General features: G+C 40.9%; 1 protein-coding gene across 13 annotated transcripts in view; it reads left to right on the plus strand.

Annotated features, from left to right (window-relative positions):
- PIGN (phosphatidylinositol glycan anchor biosynthesis class N) overlaps positions 1-16,085 on the plus strand; it is a 137,449-nt gene that overhangs the window by 55,858 nt on the left and 65,506 nt on the right. For all 13 annotated transcript variants that reach the window (XR_006288737.1, XM_037893285.2, XM_037893287.2 and 10 more), the window contains 4 exons: positions 2,597-2,637; positions 5,440-5,499; positions 8,661-8,753; positions 10,368-10,423. Coding sequence is in view for 12 of the 13 variants with exons in the window: in XM_037893285.2 (XP_037749213.1) it covers positions 2,597-2,637; positions 5,440-5,499; positions 8,661-8,753; positions 10,368-10,423 (250 nt within the window). In the remaining variant the exon portion in view is untranslated. The remainder of the gene's footprint in view (positions 1-2,596; positions 2,638-5,439; positions 5,500-8,660; positions 8,754-10,367; positions 10,424-16,085) is intronic.

Consider the following 16,085-nt stretch of genomic DNA (forward strand, 5'->3'; position numbering starts at 1 on the left):
GATTTACGCTTTCATTTATGAAGAACCATATTAGTTACAAACTTTATTAAATAGAAATTATTGTGAAGGTGAACTGATTCTGTCTAACTCATCTGATGTAGCAGACAGAATTCTGCCTTTGATCTCTGTGTGGTATCCATTTATGTCAGTGGAAGATGCATGTGCAGATGGAGGACATTATCTGATCTATTCAGGCTTTATCTATACTGAGGGAACTTAAAGTGGTTTTCCCCCCGATTGATACCATAAGTTCAGCTCCCTAGTAAAGAGAGGCTGCCACTGGCATTTTAACACCCTGTCTGAGACCTTGTCTGAGACCTGCTTTGACTGGGTACATGGCATTGTGCTTAAAATGCTAGTCGCAGTCAACAGCTCTTTTCAACCCCTGTCACTTTCCCCTACTTCTCCTTCTGTTACTGTGGGAAGGCTTGTGCAAAAAGATGGGTAAACTGCCTATTCTCCTCTGCTCATGACATCACCACTAGGAGGACTAATTCAAAAATTAGAAACAGAGGCAGTTATGAAAAAATAAACTACTAACTTAAGTTTTAAAATGGCCCCCAGCCCCCTCCGAGTTTGATGTTGGTTTCTAAAGAGGAAAATGTACATACAATAGACTGGAGGCTGTTTGGGGCCAGGTGGAAAAAGAGCCCTTTATATGAGGTCAGCACCTTAATTGGCTAGCAGTAAATAATTAAATCTGACTTTGTCCAGACCAGCATTTTGGTATGTCTTGGGCTGTTAAACAATAGGATTTTTCTGAGCCTGGTCTGGCTGTCTGCCACAAATACAGGAACTCCTCACTTAAAGTCATCCCTGTTAACGTTGTTACGTTGCTGATCAATTAGGGAACATGCTCGTTTAAGTTTTCCAATGCTCCCTTCTAACTCGTTTGGCAGCCGCCTGCTTTGTCCACTGCTCGCAGGAAGAGCAGCCCGTTGCAGCTAGCTGGTGGGTGGTTGGAACCAGGGTGGACTGGCAGCCCCCCTATCAGCTCCCCGCTCCCCTAAGTTCCCTGTACAGCAGCTGCTCAGCAGGCTATAAATTGCGGGCAGTTCAGCTGTCCCTCCCCCCACTGCCATGTGCTGCTCCTGCCCTCTGCCTTGGAGCTGCTCCCCTAGACTCCTGCTTGCTGTGTGGGGGGGAGGGGAAGAAGAGGGGGGCTAATGTCAGGATGTCCCCCTCCCCTGTGCTCCTGCACCCCACTTACCACGTCTTACATAGAGCAGGGGGGGACACACGGAGGGAGGGAGATGCTGCCTTAGGCATCAGCTGCAGCTGTGGTCTATCTCAGCTTGCTGATCAAATTAAGAAGGCAGTGTACTTCTGACCCCACTCTTCATATTTAAAGGGGAAATGCGCATCTCTATCTCTCAAACACACACAGGGTGTGTGTCTCTGTCTCTGTTTGCCCTCCCTCCTTTCCTGCTGCCTTGTAGAGTGTGAGAGTTAACCCTTGAGGGCTCAGCCAATTGTAGTTCATCATTTAGCAGTAAGGCATTCCTTGGGAAATATCCCACCCTCTGACTCCTCCACCTCAACCAAGCTTCACAATCATCATCACTGTGTACCAGTATTAAATTGTTCATTTAAAACTTATACTGTGTGTGTGTATGTATATATATAATATAGTCTTTTGTCTGGTGAAAAAAATTTCCCTGGAACCTAACCCACTCGTTTACATTAAGTCTTATGGGGAAATTGGATTCACTTAACATCATTTTGCTTAAAGTTGCGTTTTTCAGGAACATAACTATAACATTAAGTGAGGAGTTCCTGTAATACTGAATCTACGCCTCAGTGCCCGTGAGCTAAGGAGGTGCTTCTGGGGGTTAGAGGTTTACGTTTTCAGAGCTGCCTATGAGATACAGATACCCCGTTTCCAAATCTCACTTTGAATCATTTAGTTGTCTCAGGAAGTTATGCATCTTTGTCCCTGTTATACAGATACATAGATTTGAGGAGGAGGGGGGGATTTCCTTCCAGATGACTCAGATCACAAGTATAGCCAGTGGTTTTTCCTTATGGATGAAAGAAAATTTAAGCTGAAAGAAATTCATTTTGTTCTTTCTGCCTGTTCTCTCCCTTGGACCTGTGCACTGAAGCCAAAGTATAAGTCTCTCTTAGGAGGAAAGAATTCTTACATAAAGTACTGGAAACTCATTAAGAGTCAAATTAATTATTTCTCTAAAATGGTGATACACCGATGTCAGTGATTCAGGAGCCAAATTAGCCATCAACATTACCGAAAAGAGCCACAGTCGTGTGAATTGATAACTTCATTTACTATAGTACTATATATTCATATTTAAACAGTATGACAGTAGAAATATTTAATTATATTATTCTCACAGCAAAGTGACTGACCAAGTATTATTACTTTATCAACTACAATTGGTTAATAGCATAGTAAAAGTATCCTGATTGGTTAATAACTTAGACTGGTTAATAATTAAATCACACGGTGTTTTAATATCATGTGTTGCAAAGACCTGCAGGAGACCCATTAAAGAGCCGCTTGTGAGCCTCAGTCTGAGTATCACTGCTCTAAAATCTGCCTGGATCAGCTGCTCATGTGCTCTGTTGTTGCTTTTAGAATGGAAACTGGAGAATTGGAAGAGGCTGGATGTCAACCAGGTACTAAATGTATCCTACTCAAAAGCTCATTAACTTTCCTCTTTGAATTAATGTAATCTCCCACACCAGATTTATAAAGAAATTTATGAAAGAATGAGCGATTGTGCTAACATAATATTTTTCCAGAGTTTGCCACTTAAATATTAAATGACATAGGCCACTGCCCTCAGAAACTACATGTCTGGGAAAAATTCCACCCTCAGACACTCAGAGCTGTCATCTGCATCAATTAGTGCAACCATTATGTGCTACTTTCCCTTTCTCTGTATGTATTACAATGCAGTTTTTAAGGACACGATCACATCATACTGTTTTCGAAAGAGTACAAGACCTGTGTGATTATACTGACACAGGCAAACTTTAAAAACATTGGCAATAATTTATGTAATTTCTATAGCACTTGAATGCCCTGTCTCGTGCACCTTAAAAGGTCTGTGGTATGGAACCCCACTCCTCTAGTCATATAGAATTTGCATAACGTCTAAGGGCTTTAGAAAGGGGTTCTTAAGAAGTGCATGGCAGTCCTCGCCAACCGTTGTGAACCTTGCAGGTTCTGCTGGAGCTGAGCCTGTAGCTCATTCCCTGCCCACCTTATAAAGATGCTCAGGGACTGAAGCAAGATGTTATGTGGTAATTGCCTCAGCCCATGATCATCTGCACTGTACAAAGAAGTTTGCCATGCCTGACTGTGCAGTGTGGCCTTCAAAACCTGCACATTTCAGTGCCTGTGCTGCATGTAATTTTCAAATGCTGCTATCTTGGTCAAATCAAAACCACTTTTCACTGGAATACTGAAAGGCATTTCTCAGTGAGGTCTGTTTTCATGATGAATTTTATTACTCTGTCCCCAGCTGTTTTGGCAATATAGCGAATAAATTATATAGCAAGAAATTCTTTGTAATGGAAAAAAAAAAAACAGTGAAGAGTTATTTTTATTTATTTATTTGTTTAACTTTTCGGGAACTCAGCAACAGTTTTGCTTCAACTAAAATAAATCACTTTCAGGAAAGGGGCCAAGGATGGGAAATTCAGCCTAGAAGGTGAAAGTTTTAGAACGTTATGAGCAACCAAAAAAAGAAGGTTTAGAGTAGAAACTACTGAAAGCAGGGCCATGGCAAGCACGTTTGAAAAGGAATACAAGTCTTTAGGTCTGTAAGCATTGTGAAATCTTCTTTCCACATAAGTGTAGAAAGGAGTCCTCAGTTTCAGTGTGTACTTGATAATTGACTTGGAAACATAAAGTTAGTTTTGTCTGTGGCAAATAGTATGTTATCGTTTGCTGTGTATTCATTTTAAGCAGAACTCCTTACTAGAAATTCCAGTGAGGAGTTTTGCTTAAAAATCAATGGTACAGTATGACTTTGAGTGTTTTGCCTTCTACAAGTAGTGACTCAGATTCTCTTCTGGTGCATACGTAAATCTGAAGTAACTCCATTTATTTCAGTGGAGTTACTCCAGATTTACACAGTGTAGCTAAGGAAATTGATTTCTAGTCTTTTTATGTTAAGGAAAATAGAAATGATAACAATACTAAGATCAGGGGTGAAAATAAGTCGAGTGGAAGGGGCGGGGCCTAAGGTGGAAGGGGCGGGGCTGAGGGGTCAGAGCCAGCCCCAGCCCACCCTGTAAAGTAAGAGCCCCCCCTCCTTCTGCTCCTCCTCCTCCCCCCCTCCCCCACCGGGGTAGCAGCAGCAGCCTGGGCCTCCAGGGGCTATTTAAAGGTCCCAGAGCTCCCCTGCTTCTACTGCCCTGGTCCTTTAATTAGCCGCTGGAGCCCTGGGGAAGCAGCGGGGCTCCAGCGGCTATTTAAAGGACCGGGGCAGCAGAGGCAGCTGGAGCCCCGCCCTTTAAATAGCCCCTAGAGTCCCCGCTACCCCAGGGCTCTGGGGGCTATTTAAAGGGCCTGCGGCTCCCCTGCTTCTACCGTCCCGGTCCTTTAAATAGCCCCCGGAGCCCTGGAGTAGCGGTGGCGGGGCTCCGGCGGCTATTTAAAGGGCCGGGGCAGTAGACGCAGGGGAGCCCCGGGCCCTTTAAATAGCCGCCGGAGCCCTGCAGCCGCTACCCCAGGGCTCCAGCACCGGGGCTCTGAAGGCAATTTAAAGGGCCTGGGGCTCCAGCCACTGCTGGGAGCCCCAGGCCCTTTAAATTGCCCCCTGGGGAAGCTGGGCCGCCCCAGTACAGTTCACCGGCTTACTTTCACCTCTGACTAAGATCCAGATGATGGAATAAGAGGGAACTCAACATGACTAAGGGTATCGGAACCTAGTCTAAATAGTAAAAGTTGGTCAATGGCTGACATTCTAATAACAAGGGATTAAGAATTGCTTTTTATATATATTATACTTAGTGTGCCACTTTAAAAAAAAGTATGAAGAAAATAATTCTTACCTTGATGAAAATAATGGAAAAAAAAAAAAAGATAAAATTCTCTAATAAAACACAGTGAAGGAGATATTGAATTTTGAATTAAAAAAAAAGGTAGGGTTTTTAATGCACTTTTAAAAGTGAATTTATTTTTTAAATGTGAAATTTTAATAAATCTGTTGAATTATCAAATGGATTTAATTTGATAAAACATTAAAACTCGATCTGAAAACTCAAATTCCATTCAGAATCAAGAGCATTATTTTAAACATTGAAAAATATTACTTTGCTGGAGTGCTTTAATGCTGTGATAGATTCTAACAGATATGATACTATTCACATTTCAAAATACAAGTATATTCTTAAAATTAATCTAAATTTATGAACACTTTAAACATTTTAAAGCATGCTCAACTGAGAACATTTTTGTTTTCACAGGCTGATATAGCGCCGCTGATGGCTTCCCTTATTGGTGTTCCTTTTCCCCTTAATTCTGTGGTAAGAAATACAAAAACATGAGTTTTACTTTAAAAAAGGCTGCATGTTCTGGGGGGGGGGAAGATGGGGAAAAAAAGATAATTTTGCAAACTTTTTCCATAGTTAATGGGGACTAGTCAAGGATGTAAAATTAAGCATAAGTACTGGCAGCATTAAGGCCTAAGCAGATACAATCTGCGTTTAAATATTATTTTGTAATGCGTAACATATTTTAAATGATGAAAGTAGTTGATCCATTGTAACCTGTAATTCTGAAAGTATTAAATAGCCACCTTTTTACTTAAACCATGCAAATACTCTGTTAATTTTCTGTAAAGAAACAATAGGGTATGAGCTATCGTTCTTTTTCTTTATTTTTAATTGTAAGAGCTGAAACTAAAAAAAAAAAAAAGTTCCTGAAGTTTAATGTTATTTTTAATCTAATTAGTTAGTTTACTGAGATATTTTGAGATGATATTTTATTTCATTAGGTTAGTTGATTATTTGATTTCTTATTTGGGATAGATCTCCTTTTTTAACCTTTCAGTTTATCTATTTGTATTCCTTATTGCTGTCGGTCAGTGGCTGTCTCATATAACAGAACAAACTTTTTTTATTTAGCCCTAATTAACAACTAAAGCTTTAATTTGCTTTTATATTGCTTACCTCACATATGTGTATACAGTACATAACAAAAGTTAAGAGGGAAAAAAGCAAACACGTATATTAAAAAAAAACGTAAAAAACTTTTCTGGAGACTTTGGACAGATTCTGTCTTCTGGTCCATTTCCATATGTGGTCAGCTGAAACTCTCCTTAGTGCTGGGAGAGTTTTTTGTTGGTGTAAAGCTAGCTTAATCAGTTCCTATGCCACTCTTCCTCTAAACCCAAGTAGAGGGTGTCACTGGAACATCTCTGAAGACCATTGCCAGCTGATGTTGTAGGTTAGAAAGCACATTCATATGGGATTCGTTAACTTATGCTGTGGCTGGGGCTGGAGAGTCACAAGGCTGAGAATTAGGGCTTTCTACGTGGGGAAATTGACCGCATAGGTATACTGGAATAACTATTCCGCAGTAGCTATGTTCCCCTTCCTCCCCCAGGTGAACACTCTGTGTGGGAATAAAAATGACTTTATTCTACAAAAATAAGCTATGCTGGTGAATTTCCCTGTGTAGACAAGCCTTTAGGGAGCAATAACAGTTCCCTTCCAGCCTGGCTCCATTCTCTTGCACTAAGTTGATCTTGGCACAGGAAAGAATCTGAACCTTTAGAGGGAAACAGATACATTTTGAAAACATAGTGTAGACGGTACATGGATTGATTAAGAAAGGAGAAGAACAAAGTGAGAATATTAAGGGGCCCAGAACTTGTAATAATTCAAAAAATACTTACTTCGTATTAGTGTAACAAAAGGTTCTGCTCACTAGTTAAAAGTTGGACTTTTGTTTTTTGGAGAGATTTCATATGAAGATGCAAAAACACACAACATATTTACTGTAAAATATACACATTGAACATAGGGCTTAAAAAGGGGGGGGAATCTTTTTTGTATGTCACTTTCCCAAATTGTAAAATAGAGATAATGATATGTCTAGTTGGCAGCCGGTATCTAGCAGAGTGCCCCAAGGGTCGGTCCTGGGGCCGGTTTTGTTCAATAACTTCATTAATGATCTGGAAGATGGTGTGGATTGCACCCTCAGCAAGTTTGCGGATGACACTAAACTGGGAGGAGTGGCAAATACACTGGAGGGTAGGGATAGGATACAGAGGGACCTAGACAAATTGGAGGATTGGGCCAAAAGAAATCTGATGAGGTTCAACAAGGACAAGTGCAGAGCCCTGCACTTAGGACGGAAGAATCCAATGCACCGCTACAGACTAGGGACCGAATGGCTAGGCAGCAGTTCTGCAGAGAAGGACCTAGGGGTGACAGTGGACGAGAAGCTGGATATGAGTCAACAGTGTGCCCTTGTTGCCAAGAAGGCCAATGGCATTTTGGGGTGTATAAGTAGGGGCATTGCCAGCAGATCGAGGGACGTGATCGATCCCCTCTATTCGACATTGGTGAGGCCTCATCTGGAGTACTGTGTCCAGTTTTGGGCCCCACGCCACAAGAAGGATGTGGAAAAATTGGAGAGAGTCCAGCGAAGGGCAACAAAAATGATTAGGGGTCTGGAACACATGACTTATGAGGAGAGGCTGAGGGAACTGTGATTGTTTAGTCTATGGAAGAGAAGAATGGGGGGGGATTTGATAGCTGCTTTTAACTACCTGAAAGGTGGATCCAAAGAGGATGGATCTAGACTATTCTCAGTGATAGCAGATGACAGGACAAGGAGTAATGGTCTCAAGTTGCAGTGGGAGAGATTTAGGTTGGATATTAGGAAAAAAATTTTCACTAGGTGGGTGGTGAAACACTGGAATGCGTTATCTAGGGAGGTGGTGGAATCCCCTTCCTTAGAAGTTTTTAAGGTCAGGCTTGACAAAGCCCTGGCTGGCATGATTTAGTTGGGGATTGGTCCTGCTATGGGCAGGGGGTTGGACTAGATGACCTCCAGAGGTCCCTTCCAACTCAGATATTCTATGATTCTATGATATATCTGTGCATCTTTGTAAAGTGCTTAGAGATCTTTGAATGACGATCTCTGTGCAAGTGCTGTCTTATTTTACAAATGGAGAAATTGAGGCACAGAGGTTAAGTGAGTTACTTGATGTTCCACTTCAAATATGTGGCCAACCAGTAATAGCCCCCAGGGGCTCAATCCTAAAATCAAGGAAGTTGGTGAAAGCTTTCTTTGACTTGATTGGAAGCAGGATTGTCCCCGAGATCTTCTGCATCACAGTTCTCTGCCAAAAGATCATCCTTTGACTTTAGTTACTTTTAAGCTTCACTTCTTCAGCCTTTATTGGCTTGTTAATTTGTTGCATAAAAATTACATAATAAAATATATGTTCTTCTGTTCAGAATTTTTTTTCTGTGAGGTTTGAGAAAGATATATCTTATACTATACTTCTTATATTGATTAGGTCTGATACAGAGGAATAATTATAAGAAGAGTATTTGTTGTAGTTTATAACAATAGATATTTGAGTAATTGTAACTCGTTTTACTTTGTTTTGTCTAGTTTTGGATTATTTGACCAAATATGAATCGTGTTAATTCATGTTTAATGTTTGCAGGGAACTCTGCCTTTGGACTATTTGAATAATAGTGCTCATTTCAAAGCTGAGAGCATGTTTACAAATGCTGTTCAGATTCTTGAGCAGTTTAAGGTAAGTAAATTAACATTCAAGAAAAAATTTGAAATGAAAAATATTTCATGCCACTCTATTTAAAAGGTACTACAGTATAGTATACACATCTAAGATAACATTTTGATGGGCATATTGGAAGTCAGAGTAAAGGGAAATCACATGTACATACTATATGATATGAAATAGATAAAAAGCAGATCTATGTGAGATTGGAAATTTCTTCTTTAAATTTAAGGAAAACTTTAACTTTTTTGAATAATTTAGTCTTTTTATTGTCCTGAGCATAAATGAAGTTTGTGCATTATACTGGTGTAGAGAATTTAATTTCTAATAGTCCAGCTGGACCTTGGGTGTGTGTATGCAGCTCAAATTGAAGTTAATGAGAGCAGTGCTTACTTATGTGAGGGCAGAAATTGACCCTAAATTTAATTGTGATATCTGAAAAGATAAGGAGGTTGCTATCGATCATGAGTGGGGAATCTGTTTTCTATGCTACTGGGGTTGGAACATTCCAAGCTCAAAGTTCAGGGCCAATAAACAACTTAATCAGAAGGTAATAAGTACCTGTCTGCTCATGAAGCATAATGACCAGTAAGTGTTTCAACCAGTCTTTTTCTTTCTTTCCACAACACCATTATTTCTATAGTATTTATGGTGTTCGTCACCTTTATTGCAGGTACATTCGCCTCTTTACTTAATAGGGTGTTCTTATTTACCCCCCCAAAGTTGTTCCTGGTTCTTGGCTTTGAGTAACTCTTATCCTGTCTTTTTCTAGTGATAAATTTCCTGCTTGCTAGCTTATTTTTGAAGTCTTTTAGGGGCATAGATTGTGTGTGTTTGAAGGAAAAATAAGATAACTCAAAAATAATGGGAAGTAGCTCAGCAGCTTAAAGAGATGCCAAGTGGGTCCAATGACCATAAGTTTCCTGTGATGGACAGACCTGACCACTACTTGTATTTCCTGGGGAAGACTTTGTCTTGAATGGATGTGAGATATGTTGGGAGATTGTTGCTTGAAGCTGTCAGATCCTGGGAGAAGTATACTAGAAATTACATCTTGTATGCATCCATTAGGCCCCAGGTCAAACTGGTGCAGGAAGCCTGAAAGATATTTTCAAGGTCTTCCAGGCTGAATGACTACGATTGCATCCGAGCCTTCCATTTTTGTGCACATCCAGTTTGAGAAGTCCAGTAGCATCATTTCACATCTTTACAGCGGTGCATTAGTTCTTGTCTATTGCAGTCAACACCGGTGCTTTGGTATGATCAAATCATTGATTTGATTCCTTGATTGTGTTTAGCTTTGACTCTGCTCAAAGTGGAGCCACCCAGTAAACACTGATTTTTTTTCTCACCTTGTACATTGTGGAAGTCCTACTGTGAGAATTTCTAGTAGGTGGCTCACATTTGTTTTTCAATTGAATCTTTAGGGGTACTCTTTCAGTACTGTGCAAGGAGTTGTAAGGAACTCTTAACTATTTACAAGAGTAGAAAACCCAAAACCCCATCCATTGTGGTAAAAATTTGACCGTTGTTGCTTTTTTACAGCATTAAGAACCTTTCATATATCAACCTAAACATTAATTTCTAGTTACGGCTTTTATGTTCATTGCTTTCATAATTTGTTTGCAGATTAAGATGACTCAGAAGAAGGAAACTACATTATCATTTCTATTTGTACCTTTTCAGTAAGTGCATTTAAAATTTTTTATATTTTACCTGAATAAAAATGATTTTATTTTTCACTTTGATAAGTATTTCAATGATAAGTATTTGATAAGTATTTATGGGATAACAGACAAGCACTAACGCACAGAGATGCAGTCTCTCTTTCAAATGTACTGTGAGAATGGTATCCCAAATCTTGCCCTCAGATATGAATGAGAGCTGTGCATGCTTATGAGAGTGGAGTTTTTCCTTAGAATTTATATTTTGGAAGAATTTAAACACATAACTTTTAATCATACTTAAAATAACATCAGATTTTAAAATATATTTTCAATCCAAGCACATACATTAAGATAACTTTTTCTGTCTATGGTATGGTTGAGTATTAACTAATAGATTAGAGACATTCTTAGGATTGCAGGAGTGTACAAAATGTGTGTTTTTTCCAGGTTTGCTCCCTTTTATGAACAAAACATATCTATTGTATACACTACTACACTATTGTAGTGTATCTTCAAATACAGTTGCTTGAACATTTCCATTACAAAAGTGAATTTCAGTTACTAATAATGGTCTTGAATGAAATTTGGTGTGAATCTCAGGGAGCAGTCCTCTCCTCTATCCCTTTCCCCCCGCCCACCCCCCCGGAAGTTTAGTCAGAAGTGATTGAGCCATTTTTAAGCATGGAATGAGTAGGGGAAAATGAAGATTTCCTGCTAAGAATAAATATTTTTGGGGGTTTTTTAAACAACTGTTCAGCCTCAGCGAAAGTTATTGGGAAATTTTAAATTTAAAAGGCACACCTTTCTCATGAAAATTGGATTTGGATTGGCAGAGTTTTAAAAGTTTTTAAAATAGACAAAATTCATGCACAAAATATATCATTCTGAAATTATTAAAACTAAGAAAGTCTCTTTCTTAAATTATTAATGCTAACAATCTCCCAACATTCCATTGACAATGCACAGGTATGCAGACATAAATTGAGTGGAAATTTCATTTGATTAGAAGATATCTGATAATTCCACTGAAGTGGAGTGGAATTTTAGCTTTTATAGGTAAAAGATAGTGAGATATGATATGCTCCTTTTCTTATGACAGTTGGGTTTATGTATGTCACAACTGAACTAAGAAGGAATTTGCCCATTGTGTGGATGTATTAGACTTTGGGCCATACTTAGAAGGGGACCTGCAGTACACAACAGTTATGCCCCGCTTTCTCAAAAGGAAAAGCAGCCCGTTGCAGCTAGCTGGTGGGGGCTTGGAACCAAGGTGGGCCAGCAGCCCCCCATCAGCTCCCCTAAGTTCCCTGTGCAGCAGCTGCCCAGCAGGCTATCAATTGCCAGGCAGTTGAGCTGTCCCTCCTCTCACTGCCGTGTGCTGCTCCTGCTTTGAACATAAGAATGGCCATACTGGGTCAGACCAAAGGTCCATCTAGCCCAGTATCCTGTCTACCAACAGTCCACTGTCTACCAACAGTGGCCAATGCCAGGTGCCCCAGAGGGAGAGATCAAGTGTCTGTCTGTCTGTCTGTCTGTCTCTCTCTCACACACACACACACTCACTCACACACACACACATACACACTCACTCACACTCACACACACTGTGTGTGAGTCTTTCTCACACACACATGCACCGCTGTGCCCCCCCCCCCGCCCCGGCACTTTGGAAAGTGGAGGGAGTGGTGCGCTTCAGTGGGATAGCGTGGGTTCATCATCATGTTCGGTTTCCACAGGAAATGTTTGCAGCCACTGCCATGCGTCTACTGAGTCTCCTCCCTCCATTTGTGCTTCCTTGTAGAGAGTGTGAGGTTACATTAACAACAATGTGTTAACCCTTGAGGGCTCAGCCGAGTGCTAGTTCATCATTTAGGAGCAAGGCATTCCCTGGGAAATATCCCACCCTCTGACTCCACCACCTCAACCAAACTTCACAATCATCATTGCTGTGTACAGTATTAACTTGTTTGTTTAAAACTTATACTGTGTCTATCTGTCTGCCTATCTGTCTATCTAAAAAAATTGCCCTGGAACCTAACCCCACCCCCCCACCCCCCATTTACATTAATTCTTATGGGGAAATTGGATTCGCTTAACATCGTTTCACTTAAAGTAGCATTTTTCAGGAACATAACTACAACGGTAAGTGAGGAGTTACTGTAGGTTGTTTGTGCTTCTGACAATAATCTGCATTGGGGCTAGTCTGACTGTACACTCAGTTCAAGCTACTTTCTTCCTCAAAGGATTTCAGTCTTGAATTAGGCCCATGAGTTTGTCTTCAGTAATAATTAGTTCTGTATTCAGTTCTTGGAGTGCTCCAAAAACGTTTTGTCATTTGGAGCAGCTGCCTTTCCTTCAGGAAATGAGACTGACTTAACTGGAGTCTGTAAAATCCTAAGAGCTTTAAATATCTCTTTTTGTGTTGTAGATTAAATTTGCTAAATAAGATTCCTGTCTTTGTGGACAGAGATTATTTGCTGTGGTATTTTATACCACAGCTTCCTCAAAGGGAAAGATTCAGGATCTTTAAGCTCTCAGACCCCAGTCAAATAGTCTCAAAAGCATATTAAAAGGTTTTAATCAAAACTCTGATTAGAAATGACAATTTTGTTATCAAAGTATTTGTGAATCCATGTGGAACAAAAATGCCATATGGGATGTAGGGGCATTCAGGTTTTTATTTCGGTCTGAATCTGCCATGAGGATATTTCCTTTGTTTCCTGTTTTTTTCCAGAAGGACCTGTCCAGTTCTGTATTATGATACTTTTATCTTACGTTATTGCTGAATGTACCGTTAGGAAGATATAAATGCTGTTGATTTCATGGTAGATAAGTGTTTTGTATCTGTTTTGGTTTTTGAGTTCCGATCAATGTAAGTGGAAATCCCAGAGATATTTATAATTTAACAAATATGCGGGGGGGATGATGTTCTTCCTGTTCTTCTTCTTTTTCCTTTATGCTGCTTTTCCTGGTGAGAGTTGTGGTGTCAGCATGGATAGTAGGGAGGACCCAGACCTCCCTTTCCTCTGCAACAGATTCCAGGTCCCCCTGTGGATTCCCCAGCATTCCCAGGCCAGCCAGGAGATATAACCCCTCCAAAGTGTCTGGGTCGGTCTCCCGGGTGACATCCTTATCAGGTGCCCAAACCACCTCAACTGGTTCCTCTCGATCCAGAGGAGTAGTGGCTCTTCTCCAAGTCCCCTGCATAGCTGAGCCCCCTCACCCTGTCATGGAGAGTAAGCCCAGAAACCAGTGAGGTTTCTCTGCAGGGTGGCTGGAGAAAATGTTCTTTAAACTTAATATGAGCCTGTATTAATTTTGTTGTACAGTCTGTTGCCCAAGTAACATTAAACAGAATAAACAATTGATTTCTTGAGATTCTCTTCAATAGTATCTGGTTCAGTTGATTCAGTAATAATTCTAATCATAGATGACTTTCTAGGGCTCCTGTGTGTATTAAAAATAAACAAACAAAATGCCATAAATGTGCAAATTAGCATGCAAATAGCCTGCATGGTGAAAGGTTTTGGACTAGCACATGACAGTTTGTGGTATGTATCTTTTTAAATCTTTCATCTTTACTATATTAAAGATAAATATTCTTGTCTTGCTGAAGTACTGAAGATGAGCGCACTCATTGACAGTCTGATGGTCTTTCCAACTTAATTCTGGGAGAGGAGAGTGAAAAGCCTGACCAGAATCACTACCCAACTCTCATAACAGTCCTAAATTTCCAAGAGTCATCCACCTGGAAACTTACTGTTAGGCAGGTTACTTGACACCAGGGCTTGATTCTGCAGGGTGCTCATCACTTTGGCTCTGATCTGGCAAAGCACATGCTAAACACTAACCAGATGAGTAGCCTCATTGACTTCCTGGCTTAAAGTTAAACATGTGCTTAAGTGCTTGATTGGATTAGAGACCCTCTACTCAGCATCTTTCAGGAACGAGGCCCCAAAAGGCAGCATGACTATTGTCTTGCTGTGTATATATTATCAATAGTTGACGACACAGTACTTCTTGTTTCATAATTATTTAAATTGGATAAGATTTCACAAAAAGAGGGTACATTTTACTGCTACGTTAATATTCTATACTAGGAGAAAAAAATCCTTGGAGCTGAAAAAAATCACTTAACATTTTATGTTTATTTATATTTCCTCCTATTTTTGGAAATAGTGGAAAATGAATTGCACAAACACAATCTACCTTTTACAGGCAAAGCTGCCCAGAGGGGAGGGCAAAAGGGGCAGTTTGTTCCAGGCCCCCCATTTGAGAGGGCCCTCAATCCATGGAATTTGAGTGAGTGGCATTGTGACCTGGCACACAGGGTTGCAGCACCTCTCAGGTTTGGCAACCATGGTCACAATGCTCAGAGAGGGGACCTGGGCCCAGCCCTGCAGGACAGAAACCTCCACTGTCACACTGTCTGGAGTGGCTCACAACTGTGAATGCCTACCTCAGGGGAGACTGTCAGAAGACATGGCATATACCCCAAGCTGGTGGTATGTTCTATAATTAGATTTTATCAAGTCAGCAACAAGTGTGAACTCCTGGATCACTATACCAGTCTCACCCTGGAGTCACACACAGTCCCCTTAGACTCTCCAGTCTACCTTGCCACCCAGATGAACTGAACTTTGTGATAATGGTCACTTAACCAAAAATCGTACCACATCAGGTTGCTCCCAGTCCCAAGAGCAGTTATTGAGAGGTTAAAGCAGGTAAAACATATTTACAGGTGAATAACCGTTTGCAATTCCAAATGATGGCAGTGATGTAGTAAACTGCCAGTTTCCCAGAAGTCTTTTCAGGGTACCCAGATAGTTTCTAGGGATTTCTGCTTTGCGTTGGTACGCTTTCCTGTAAGAGTCCAGACAGTCCAGAGATGAAGGATCTTTCCTTGAATCCATATTTATAGCTTCTTCGGACAGAAAAAAAACTGACCGTGGTCTCTACGAACATGAGCTTTTTCTTTAATTATGGTGAGTGAGGAAGGCTCTTCGAGTTTTTGACCTCTGGTCATCAGACACAGTAGCTACTTGTTTTGGAATTAGCATTTTTCTGTTAAAGTCCTTCATTAGCATTCGACAAGGCTTCTCTGATGGGTTATGTAGTTAAAGGGATATACACAATGTAAATGTTCGCTGCTGCATTATAAAAGGTCACAGACAAGTGAAAACAATGCAAGTAACTTCCCAGTAGTTTTATAAAGTCTTTGTGACTTTTATGAAGTCAAATACACTCTTCTATCTTCAGCAGTCACTTTGATCAATACTAATACACAAATGAATTGACCTGAATACACTTTAGCATGACCTGGTCTGCCAGTGTCACAGCCAATATGGGGTGAGTGCAGGGCAGGCAACCACCGCCCCCTCTTTGGGCCTTAGTTTTAGGGTGAATAAGGTGGGGTGCCTTGGTTTCAGATTTTGTCCAAAGCCCCCAAAAACCTCTCTGCAGCCTAGTCTACAGGCAGGGGTGAAAGTAAGTCTAGGGACTTACCAGTATGGGGCTGGGCTGGGGCTGGCTCTGGCCCCCGGAAGGGGTGGAGCCTCGGGTGGAAGGGGGCGGGGCTGGGGGAGTCAGAGCTAGCCCCGGCCCACCCTGTACCGGCAAGTGCTTCCTCCCCTCCCCCACCCGGGGTAACAGCGGCAGCCGGGGGCTCTGGCAGCGGTTT

This window comes from Chelonia mydas, chromosome 2 (genome assembly GCF_015237465.2).
Source record: "Chelonia mydas isolate rCheMyd1 chromosome 2, rCheMyd1.pri.v2, whole genome shotgun sequence".
In the NCBI taxonomy this organism is placed as follows: domain Eukaryota; kingdom Metazoa; phylum Chordata; order Testudines; family Cheloniidae; genus Chelonia; species Chelonia mydas.